The 13457-nt window shown below is 39.4% G+C and overlaps 1 protein-coding gene across 5 annotated transcripts in view; it reads right to left on the bottom strand.

Moving 5' to 3' along the window:
- Positions 1-13457, bottom strand: part of psd3l (pleckstrin and Sec7 domain containing 3, like) — a 69194-nt gene that overhangs the window by 10752 nt on the left and 44985 nt on the right. For all 5 annotated transcript variants that reach the window (XM_056737024.1, XM_056737025.1, XM_056737023.1 and 2 more), the window contains one exon: positions 5727-5770. In XM_056737024.1, the coding sequence (XP_056593002.1) occupies positions 5727-5770 (44 nt within the window). The remainder of the gene's footprint in view (positions 1-5726; positions 5771-13457) is intronic.

The following is a 13457-nucleotide window of genomic DNA, read 5'->3' as shown; positions in this document are numbered from 1 at the left end:
CGTATCGACACCTAATACTAAGGACAAAACATTTTTAAAATTTATTCTAGCTATTGTATATAGGCCTCCAGGGCACCACACAGATTTTATTAAAGATTTTGGTGGGTTCTTATCAGAACTAGTACTGGCCGCAGATAGAGTCCTTGTCGTCGGTGACTTTAATATCCATGTAGACAATGATACAGATGCCTTGGGACTGGCTTTCAAAGACACTCTTAACTCCATGGGCGTTAGTCAACATGTGTCAGGACCCACTCACCTTCGTAATCATACTTTAGATTTAATACTTTCTTATGGTATAAATGTGGACGATGTTAAAATCGTTCAGCAGAGTGAAGATATTTCGGATCATTATCTGATATTATGTTTGCTTCAATGGCCTACGGCTGCAAATCAAACTCCTTGTTACAAATATGGTAGAACGATTACTTCAACTACCAAAGATGCGTTTCTCGATAATCTGCCTGAATTGTCTAAAATATCCAGCATGAGTAATAACGTTGACGATTTTGACACTACTATTGAAAATTTTAACTCTACTTTCTCGGAAATATTAGACACAGTTGCTCCTCTGCGTTTAAAGAAAATTAAAAATAGCAGCCCAACACCGTGGTATAATGAACACACTCAGACTCTAAAAAAAGCATCCCGTAAAATGGAGCGCAACTTTAAGAAAACGAATTTAGAGGTATTTCGTATAGCATGGAAGGATAGTACTCGAAATTACAGGAATGCAATAAAAACGTCTAGATCCGCCTACTTTTCAACACTAATAGAGGAAAACCATCACAACCCTAGGTTCTTATTTAACACCGTGGCTAAATTAACAAAAAATAAGTCGTCATCGACGTCAGATTCTGATTATCAGCATAACAGTGATGAATTTATGAACTACTTCACAAGTAAAATCCAAGATATAAGAGAAAAAATTATAACAATGCAACCTGTAGTGAAATCCGCTGAACAAACTAACTACAGCACCCCTAAGGAGAAATTGCAATTATTTTCTACAGTAGATCACGATGAACTGTCTAAAATCATTAAATCATCTAAATCATCAACATGCATGCTAGACCCTATACCTACAAAACTACTGAAAGAAATGCTCCCCGAAATTATAGATCCTCTTCTTAGTATTATTAACTCATCTCTGACATTAGGACATGTGCCTAAAGCATTTAAGGTGGCTGTTATAAGGCCTCTTTTAAAAAAAAAAAAACTCGACCCCAAAGAACTAGGGAATTACAGGCCTATATCGAATTTACCTTTTATATCTAAAGTTCTGGAAAAAGTAGTTTCAACTCAATTATGCTCCTTCCTCCAAAGGAATGACATTAATGATGAATTCCAGTCTGGATTTCGAGCATGTCACAGTACAGAGACTGCTTTGATCAGAGTTACAAATGATCTGCTTTTAGCGTCTGACCGTGGCTGTATTTCGTTATTGGTGCTGCTAGACCTCAGTGCTGCATTTGACACCATTGACCACAGCATACTTCTACATAGACTCGAAAATTACGTCGGCATTAACGGAATAGCATTGAAATGGTTTAAGTCTTATTTATCCGACCGTTTTCAATTTGTAGCAATAAACAATGAGGTGTCCCGCAAATCACAAGTCCAGTACGGTGTACCACAGGGCTCAGTCTTGGGACCCCTGCTCTTCGCATTATACATGCTACCTCTAGGAGATATAATAAAGCGACACGGAATTAGCTTTCACTGTTATGCTGATGATACTCAACTTTATATTTCCTCGATGCCTCATGAAACCCAGCAGTTTCATCGAATAAAGGATTGCATAGTTGACTTAAAAATGTGGATGAGTAACAATTTTTTACTACTAAACTCGGACAAAACAGAAGTGTTACTTACTGGACCGAAAACTGCTATGCGTAACAACCAAGAATACTGCTTAACGATTGACGGATGCTCCATAAAATCCTCGTCATCAGCTAAGAATCTTGGCGTTGTATTTGACAGTACTCTCTCATTTGAAAGCCATGTCGCAAACACCTGTAAAATTGCATTTTTCCATCTTAAGAATATATCTAAATTACGTCATATGCTGTCACTGTCAGATGCAGAGAAATTAATTCATGCATTCATGACATCAAGACTAGATTACTGTAATGCACTTCTAGGTGGTTGCCCTGCGGGCCTATTACAAAAACTGCAACTGGTTCAAAACGCGGCAGCTCGAGTTCTTACACGTACAAAAAAGTATGAGCATATAACCCCGGTTCTGTCAACCTTGCACTGGTTACCTATAAAGCATCGCATTAACTTTAAGATCTTGCTTATTACCTATAAAGCCCTACATGGTCTAGCGCCGCAGTATTTGAATGAACTTCTATTGTATTACAGACCACCACGTACATTACGTTCTAAGGGGTCCTGTCAGTTGGTAATACCTAGAATTTCAAAATCAAGTGCAGGTGGTAGATCCTTTTCTTATCTAGCGCCTAAACTTTGGAATATTCTTCCCTGCACGGTCCGGGAGGCAGACACACTCTGTCAGTTTAAATCTAGACTAAAGACTCATCTTTTTAATCTTGCATACACTACACCTCCATAATATTAATCCTCAGAGGATTTAGGCTGCATTATTTAGATCAACCGGAACCAGGAACACATCCAACAACAAATGATGTACTTGTTGCATCAAAGAGTGCAGAACAGTACTCTACTCTCAGCCAGTCTTGTCTCTTTGTTCCAAGGTTACCGCAGGATGCAGTTCATGCCCAGACCTGATGGCAGAGCTGAGAATGGGAAGCGGTGACCTGACAAGTGCTAAGAGGATAGAGCTGGATAAAGGACGCGACAACTTTGTTTTTTTCTACAACATTTCAAATGCTATTAGATTGTTAATGATAATCTTTAATTTTTATATTTTTATTAAGCCTTGTTGTGCAAGCACTGATGAGCTTGTGCAGAGGCAGCAGCTTTTGCCAGAGGGGAACTGGAATCCCCTGGTTGGGCCTGGGTTCCCCTGAGGTTTTTTTTCTCGATGGGAGTTTTGGGTTCCTCACCACCGTTTGCATATTGTTTTGCACTATCTGCCTGGCCGGGGGGGCTGCTTTAGAATTCATACTTGTATTAAATGTGTCTCATGTACAGCTGCTTTGTAACAATGAAAATTGTAAAAAGCGCTATATAAATAAAGTTGAGTTGAGTTGAGTTGAGTTGTAAGAGAGAGTGTGCAGACACACAAACACACAGACACACACACACACACACATGTGTGTAAGAGAGAGTGTGCAGACACACAAACACACACACAGACACACACACACACACACACACACATGTGTGTAAGAGAGAGTGTGCAGACACACAAACACACACACAGACACACACACACACACACACACACACATGTGTGTAAGAGAGAGTGTGCAGACACATACACACAAACACACTTACAGACACACACACATGTGTGTAAGAGAGAGTGTGCAGACACACAAACACACACTTACAGACACACACACACACACACACACACACACACACACATGTGTGTAAGAGAGAGTGTGCAGACACATACACACAAACACACTTACAGACACACACACACACACACACACACATGTGTGTAAGAGAGAGTGTGCAGACACACAAACACACAGACACACACACACACACACACACACATGTGTGTAAGAGAGAGTGTGCAGACACACAAACACACACACAGACACACACACACACATGTGTGTAAGAGAGAGTGTGCAGACACACAAACACACACACAGACACACACACACACACACATGTGTGTAAGAGAGAGTGTGCAGAGTGACTCATGTTGCACATCTGTTTTTATAGGAAGTATCTGAGTCATATATAGTTTAAACAAACTCATGATCTGAATAATTTGTGATTGATTAGATGATTAATCAGCATATCTTGTAATTAATTCTATCACAAATTGTATTCACTTGACAGCCTTAATATAAACATACTCAATAGTTCAATCATGTTCTGATGCTGGTGGACATACTGAACAGTATGATGTCACATTGACATGTAAAGACACGGTACAAGATCCCCAGTATATGTCACTGTATTCTCTTTATGACGATATATGAAGAGTTAAGTTCCAAACTGAGAACTCTGTTTTAAAAAAAAATCTAAATCCTGTTTTTGATTATGTTATCATGCTTTTATTGTGTTAGTACGGTTAATTTTTTGAGTTTTTAATGGCTTAAAACAAAACAACTGCTGTTTGATCGATATTAATTGGAATGCACAATAAAAAAAATATTTGAGAGTTATCTCATTTTGGAACCAAACTCTTCATATATATATATATATATATATATATAGAGAGAGAATAAATTGACAAATAAACCATGAACGTGTCCTACAGTGTGACACCATAGAGCAGGGTTCCTCAAATCTTACCCTGGAGGGCCGGAGCACTGCAGAGTTTAGCTCCAGCCCTGATCAAACTTGCACACCTGTGATTTTCTAGTGATACTGAACAACTTGATCAGCTTGCTCAGGTGTGTTTAATCAGGGCTGGAGCTAAACCGGCCCTCCAGGGTAAGATTTGAGGAACCCTGCCATAGAGTTTCTTTTCCAAATTTTTGCAATGTCACACTTTAGGACACTTGTACAGGATATTTGTCAACTACCCATAGTCATAAAAGCCAAATTAAGCTTAATGATGCTGCAAAATAAATCAAGAATATCTGTTACATTAACGTTGGACAGATAGCATAAAGATTGGGAATAATTACATTTGATGTAGAAAGTAAAGAGAAACAAGCCAATTCATTGTTTGTAATGTAATAATGTGGGCATTAAATGATGAATGAAAGTCCATTACTGTAATTACAGTAAGAGAGGCATGAGTAAGGAACACTTCCGCTCGTGTCAGCTGCACGGCTGCGCAGACGCTCTCTGTCAGTCATGCAGACGGATGGGTGTTGCTAAGAAACTTTAAATCCACAGAGCTCACAGTCATGTGCTTTATGCTCAGCACGACTCTTCTCTTTGTGACATTAGTGAGGAGGAACTCAGAATAGAGGTATATTTCAACAGGAGACCACTCACATGAAGAAATCATGAAGAAAAGAAGAACAAGGCAATGACTCAACACTCTCTCTCTCAGGACAGAAATGAGAAGTCTCTCTCTCTCATCTCACAACCTTCTGAGAAATGGGCATCATGTCCAAGGCCAGTTAGATGATGGGTGGCTTTGGTTGAGATCAGAGAGTGAAAGAGAGAGAGAAAGAGCTGGCCGTGTTTGACTGTAATCTGGCACAATGGGATGTCTCGCTGTCACTGTTATCAGCGTGTCAGAATAATCTCATGTTTTCAACATCATAATTACAGCTCATGTCTCCAATGCCACAGATCTCATCATTTGGCCTGATCTGAATGCTGTGTGTGTGTGTATCTTGATAAATCATTATCATCATACTTCTCCTTTTTATGATATAGTGAGACGAGCTGTGACCTCTGTGGTGTTTGGGCTTTTGATATGTTTGACTATTGTTACCATGGAAATAAAAATACATCATAGCGTGAGACAGATTTTTTGTCATCCACCATGCACCTCTAGTTTGTGTCTCGCTGTTACAGACAAAGCATTTCCTGTTTGATATTCAGCTGTGGTGTGGTGGCTTGTGCAGGTTTGAAGGTGTCATTTCCAGACTCTCCTTTATTTCTACCGCTGATAATAAAACCAACATTAATGCTAGTGGTCTACTTACACAGCCCATTCCAGCTTCTCATTCTTGATGGAGTTATACAACGACTGCAAAACACAGAAAAACATCAGAATTAGTCAACATAACATTTCATTTAGTATAAACTCATATTCACTGTGAGTTCAAGTGATTCAGATTCAAAACTTCAATATGATCAACTATAGGATAAACATCACATTCAGAATCCAGCGGTTGTGTTTCTGATCTGTTCAGTGTGTAACGCCACTCCTGCATGCGGCAGTTTTATTATAAAGCAGGTCTTCTCTCTCCGACACTAATGGATCTTTCTCATTCAGAGTAATCGCTCACAGTCATTGTGAAAATGTCACATTATTCTGTGAATAATTTCTGTCCAGACATGTCCGTAAGAAATCGTTTGTGTAAAGGTCACTTTAAACACACATTCACACATTAAAAACACACGCACATAGATCAATGCAGAGAGACAATATTACTGCGCAGCGTATTGTGTTGTACTTATGCTATCAAGTTCAAAAGTTTTTGTATTATAAATGTTTTATCGTTCGGTACCAAATTTTGATACCTAAGGGATGAATGGGGTTAACGTCAGTGAGCCAATAAGCATGCTGTGACGCGACATCAAGTCAAAACTGTGTAGTGTGTAAGTGTCTAGATGGAAAAGAACAAAAGTGTGACTGCATTACACCAGGCTCAATGTTCACAGTGCATGATGCAATATTTGTAACAAGATTATAGTGGCCGAGACCAGAAACACGACAAACCTGTTGAAACATTTGACAGTGAAATTAATAAAGAGAACTAGAAAGCTGTCAATATTTTAGTTTTAGTGTTTGGACGTTTGGCTGCAAAAATCAATGCTAAAAATGATTTAAGGTTAACTGATCAAACTAGTTAATTCATCTTGTTCAAGTGTGTTTATCTTAAGGTTTGGCTGCAGTTTCTCGGTTTTAATATTTCATTACATTTGATAAAATCAAAGTCAAGGTATTGGTATCGATTTCCACAGTGTTTGAATGATACCCGCCCTAGTTTTACTGTAAGGACACAAAATTTCAGCAAAAATGGTTGAGATGATTTAATTATTCCTGCCATCTCATTTTAATATACACTACTATCTACTATAAGTAAACCTTTGGCAGTTAAAGCTGCAATCTGTAACTTTTTGGTTATTAAATATTTTTATTAAGCAAGTAAATAAAAAGATAAATCTTTAAAAAATGTTAAGAATTATAAACATTTGACTTTAAAGTACGCTGCAATGTTTTGTTTTGAACAGAGGTGGTGATGTAAAGACAAAAGTTACGGATTGCCTCTTTAACTTTTTGAAAAGTGTACAAAGGAAAAATATGTCAGTAAATCAATGGTGTAATTTTGGGATGAGAGCAGCTGTTTGTCTGAGCAATAAAAACAAAAGCGGGTAGGGCGGGAGCAGTGCTTGAAGACTTGGCTGACAACCAAGATCACTCTTTTTGCAATTCAGTCTGGTCAGCACTTGTGAAGCAAACATTGAGTCTGCTTGAACACTGAGGGGGCGACCCCTCAACCCAATGCTTAGTAGTCGTCCGCTGCTGTGATGCCATGTCAAAATTAATATATAAATATATAAATGTACTTCAATAATTGAATTACATTCAGCATATGTAAAATAAACGGACGACGAAGCTAAAACACATCCATCACCGTTTACTGTTAAGTGTCCATTCAGTCATATTGCATTAAAAGCATTAAATCAGTTAAGCAGGAGAAAAGGTTCATGTGTTCGTGTGTCAGAGACGGCGGGATACCACCCGCAGGACGTGTTACACTGACAAACACATTGCTGTGAACCTCAGAGGCCGCCACTGAAACAGTCAATCAGAAATCAATCACAGAAAAGCTTGGAGACGCCGCTAACACGGGTCAAGGTGACACGCTAATGCCGTCTCCATAACATCGCATTCAGGCGGCACATCAAAGCATCTGTCAGTTTAAAAGCAAAACGTCTTCTGTGGACACACACCGTCTCTCATCCAAATGCAGCATTCTGTCGCGCTCAAGTATTGCGTCGCATTAGTACACACAACACCGGAGCTGCGCTTCATAACAAGTTTTATTGTCACAGACGAGCAGGATGTTATCATCATTCCGGTAGATTCAGTAATGACGGAGTTAAATCAGCCCCACGATGCCAGGCACACACAACCGCAGGCACACTTACCTTGTCCTTCTTGGGCAGTCCGCTGTTGAATTCGGCCGAATTGGACACTTTGAGAGACTTGGATCGGTATCCCGGCTGGGGCGGACGCCTCATCGACTCCTCCCTGCCGTACTTGACCGAGCCGCCCGGACGCATGCGGATCTTGCTGGTCCCCTGAACGCTGTTTACACCGATCATCTTCTCCAATTAATGCCCTGTCACACGCACGACGCAGAGGAGACGGAGAACGATCCAGCGATGCGTTTGCTTGGCTGAAGGAGCGCGAGGAGAGGAGGCGTCGAGCCAGGAGAAAGACAAGAGAACGGATGAATGGCTTCACGAGTCGAGCGGAGCTGCCCTCTCCCGCATCACTCGTTGGAGTGTTTGGATACAGAGCGATAGTTTCCCTGGAAGCAACACGTCAATGTGTGGTGGAGTCACAGAAAGAGAGAGAGAGAGAGAGAGAGAGGGGGGGGGGGAGAGAGAGAGAGTACGCTGCTGCTGCTGATGAGCTAATGTTGAAATGAATTCATTTATATTTCACACAGATGCTGTTGACCTGAGTCTGGAGTCGGGGGGTTTCAGACAGAGATGAACCTCTGTTGTAGATGATGGAGAAGCAAAGAAAACTTCTGCAAACTGCCCTTGGGCTGTGTGATACTGCTCATTTGAGAAATTCATAGCAAACTCTCACAGTCCTGAGGTGCTTTATGATAATATGAGCTCTGGAATAATAAGAGATCCAAACGTGTCTGGCTCAAGGTAAAATCACTCATTCAAAGTGTTCAAAATGACAGCAAACCATCAGGATTCTTCTTCAATACTGAGCCTGTGACACTCCCATGAGACAAACTACAGATTCAAGACGGACACTTTCTCAAAATCACAAGCTTCCCTCTGATTGGCTGGCCTTTGCTATGACAAAACATATAAAACTGTGGGTTTAACATGTTCATTAGATGAATTCATTATGATAACACGCTAAAATGATGAACACATTTAACACACTCGCCCTGTCCCAGGTCATCTGTCATTTATAAACAGTTGATTGAAGAAGAATATGATGCAGTTATGATGAAGCTGATAGAATGCAGTCAGAAACGCGTCCTGAGGCTCAGCTCAGCTATCACACAAGTACTATCACAAGTGATGTTTTTGTCCCAAACAGAACATCTGCAGAAATATGAAGTAACATGGTGTTTTTTTAGACAATTTGCTAGGACTGCCTGTGAAAACCTCACTCTTCTCCATCAAACACTGTGGATGCTTCTCAATGTGCCTCCTCCTTTCCTCGCTCCTCCATCCAAAACCCTTTGAGCTCTAAGGACATCTCAACTCTCTAACTGTAGCCGGAGGAGCGAGGAAGCTTTCTGAGGAGTCTTGAGTGAGGATACACGGGTGTTTCCTTTGCAGAAGTGTTTAATCAACTAAGTGTGATGCATAAACATCCATCAATGTGATAATTAGGCATTATATTATTGTAAATGTAGACCTATTTCAGACACTAGTTAATATTCATATAGTAGTTCATATATCACATATATTTAAAATACCTTATATACAATTCTGAGCACTTTTAAGCATGTTTTTAACTTATTTTCTTGTTGTGGGCATTAAGACATCTGCCTAAAGTATGAATTTAACTTTATTTTGTATTTTCTTAACGTGCAATATGTACAGTCATCATTTATTGACAACGCTTTGAAGTGGTGCTAAAGGGAGCGAGGATATGGCATTTCACTTGATTTAATTCCTCCGAAGCGAAGAAAAGAAACAAGGATGCACAAATGAACTGAGAAGCAGCCTATAGCTTGTGAGCATCGTTCGCGGTAGACAAATCACAGCAGACCAGACCATCTGACCAATCAGATCAGAGTATGCTGCTGGAAAGGAGGGGATTAGAAGAGTCAGTCAAGAAGTAAGTTAATAATAACAAGCTAATAATATTTTAACAAATTGTTTTTACACCTTGAATGTACGCAAACTTTGTACATGAGCCAAAATAGGACCTTAAAAATCAAGGAATATTTAATCTTTAAACGAAACGTGACTTCTGAATTAATCAACAAATCAAACAAACGAAATTAATCAAATACAGTATTTCGTAATAGAAAGATTTGAAAAAGGTTTCATGAAAATGATTGTGGGCAGGTGTTATCAGGTGGCTTTAGACAGAATGTCACACGCTTCACAATATGCCTTACTGTGACACTGAGCCAATGGACGCATGCATCATCACGTCCATCTGTTCCCTACCGGAGAGGCTCAGCTCCCAGCATGCACTGCTTCACAGCCCACAGCAGTTATGTCACACTTGCACTAAATGACAGAAACATGACAGAGTTCAACGTGTGGACTTGTGCTTCCAATTTCTGTCTCTTAGGTTTGTTTTATATGTGTTCTCTGTAAAGTTGCATTGCAACAATGTAACGTTTCATTACATAATCATTTGAAGAGGATCTTTTTAACTAATTTTACAAATATCTTTAAGATCTAATTATATATGTACAATAAAAAAAGAATGATAATTAATAAAACTGAACAGGAAGTGCTTCTGGACGGGTGTATACACCTTGTGAAATGGTCTATATAAGTACTTTCATTCAACTTTCACTGAATATTTGATGTATTATGCATCTGTGAAAAATGTGATACACATGCTTGCTTCATAGGACCTTGAATATAACAGCCCGTTTACTAACCTTTTTATTGTTTTATCAACAACTTTTTCACAGTTAGCATCGCTAATATATAGAAAACAATATTTTCTTTCCAAAAACTGCAATAATTTACATATGTTTACCCTTAAGCTGCTTTGCAAAATCCATAATTGTGAAAAGTGTTATTGAAATACATTTAAATTCAATGAAACTGGGGGTCATAGTAGATTTCCACTACACAATTATCATGGCCAAAATAATTCAATATCAAAATATTGATACAGTATAATTTTTTGGTCAATGAATTACACTGAAAATATAATTGTGAGGAGGCGCACGAGAGAAAGAGAGAGAGTGAGAGAGTGACCAGTGTGGCTATTATGGCAAAATTGGTGTAAAACCACCAACTGGTATGTTTAAGTGTGTTACACTGCATGATCACGTGTATTTGTAGCAAAATATCAATGAATTGTCAATCAAATCAGGTTTATTACCAATGCTGGTTTATTAAACTGCAGTGAAATCATTAGTCTGAAATCCTACTTCCTGTGGCTGTATATTAAAACACATCAAATGTTGTGATTGGCTCTGAACTGTGCTATATTCTGGTATTTTTAAGTAAGAACAGACCAATGGCGTCTGGTTGTGACACACAGTGGTCGTGGCTCATTTCTACTGTGCAGTTTGTGATGAAGTGAATGAAAGCATTTTTACTGCTTTACTCTAACCGAAGGAAATCTTTATATATAGTGTATGTTCATCTGCCTGCTCACCATAAATCTCATCCTGTTTTATACCCTCCTTAAAACAGTCCGGCTCAATATAACCTACAGGTAATGGCCCTGAAACTTTGTCCGTGTCCTTGGTCTCACACACTGAAATAATTCATTTCACCAACAACACCTCAATGTAAAAGACACTCCTCAATGTAAATAAAGAGGACGCCTCACACATGCTCGTGCATCGCATCAAAATAAAACACACAAAGTTTGTTTAGTAAGATTTGTAGGATGAAATGCTGCCTCAGTGCTGCTTCTACACTTAAAGATGGCTGCCAAATAAAACTGAATAGACATCATGACCTTGTGCACAAGAGGCTGTGATTTAACGCTAAGTGTCTGGATGTTCTGTGTGTGTGTGTGTGTGTGTGTGTGTGTTATAATGACTCCAGCAGATGTGAGAATCCTAACATCCCAGAGCGCACCACACTGCAGTGAAACACAAACATCACACCACATGTATGTGTAGAGGCTTTAACACTACCAAACCCTACTGAATCACCTGTACTGAATACAAACATTAACAGTAGTTGAAGGGATAGTTCACCCTAAAATCTCCATTCTGTCCTTCGACAGTAGACATTTACTTGCATTGGTTTGATGTCTATACAATAGAAACAGGTTCACAACATTCTTCCAGAGAAAATGATTTTGTGTACTGTGGCAAATAGAAACTCACACAGGTTTGTGAAAATAGGGTGATTAATGATGATAGAATTTATTTTTTGGTGTACTATCACTTTAAAGGGTTAGAACAAAAAAGAAGATATTTTGAGAAATGTCTCAGTGGTTTTGTGGAAGTCAATGGGGTTCAGTGTTGTTTGAATACCAACATTCTTCAAAATATCTTCTGTTGTGTTCTGCAGAAGAAAGAAAGTCAGACAGGTTTGAAAGGAAACACAGGTTAATAAATGTTGACTGTGATGGGTAACTATCACTCACACAGGTGATTTGTTTGGAGTCAACAATTACAAAAGCATAAAACTCCACTGAACACTTTATGTACTGGAGGAGATGTAAGGTGCAATAATCCTCTCTGCATGTGTACAGCAGCACTTTCTAAAGATAGATACCGTCATTTTCCAACACTGTTGGAATGTTCAGAGCATTTCTAAACCTGAAGAGAGCAGCCGCATGAATCTCAACAGATCTTTGACCTGCAGGTCCAGAAGAGAATCTGTCAATCAGTTACATATGCGGTATTATAACCTCACAGAAACAAAACATGAGCTGAACGTTCATCACACCTCGCTGAGTCTTCAGTCAATAACATCTACAGCAGTGTGTGTATAATAGGTATCATGGGAAGAGAAGTGTCATTACTGGTGTCTGATCTTCAGTCCCTCACGGTTCTGATATAAAGGCAAAAACCTTTAATAGATTGAGAGATTGAACATGGGCTGTGGGTCATGACCAAAAGGACAAGATCCCGGATACAGGCGACCGAAATGAGCTTTCTCTGGAGGGTTGCTGGGCGATCCCTTAACTCAACTCAACTCAACTTTATTTATATAGCGCTTTTTACAATTTTCATTGTTACAAAGCAGCTGTACATGAGACACATTTAATACAAGTATGAATTCTAAAGCAGCCCCCCCGGCCAGGCAGATAGTGCAAAACAATATGCAAACGGTGGTGAGGAACCCAAAACTCCCATCGAGAAAAAAAACCTCAGGGGAACCCAGGCCCAACCAGGGGATTCCAGTTCCCCTCTGGCAAAAGCTGCTGCCTCTGCACAAGCTCAACAGTGCTTGCACAACAAGGCTTAGTAAAAATATAAAAATTAAGGATTAAAGATTATCATTAACAATCTAATAGCATTTGAAATGTTGTAGGAAAAACAAAGTTGTCGCGTCCTTTATCCAGCTCTATCCTCTTAGCACTTGTCAGGTCACCGCTTCCCATTCTCAGCTCTGCCATCAGGTCTGGGCATGAACTGCATCCTGCGGTAACCTTGGAACAAAGAGACAAGACTGGCTGAGAGTAGAGTACTGTTCTGCACTCTTTGATGCAACAAGTACATCATTTGTTGTTGGATGTGTTCCTGGTTCCGGTTGATCTAAATAATGCAGCCTAAATCCTCTGAGGATTAATATTATGGAGGTGTAGTGTATGCAAGATTAAAAAGATGAGTCTT

Source organism: Triplophysa dalaica, chromosome 22 (assembly GCF_015846415.1).
Source record: "Triplophysa dalaica isolate WHDGS20190420 chromosome 22, ASM1584641v1, whole genome shotgun sequence".
Taxonomy (NCBI): domain Eukaryota; kingdom Metazoa; phylum Chordata; class Actinopteri; order Cypriniformes; family Nemacheilidae; genus Triplophysa; species Triplophysa dalaica.
The sequence above is the reverse complement of the archived record's forward strand: the minus strand, read 5'-3'. Positions and strand labels throughout refer to the sequence as shown.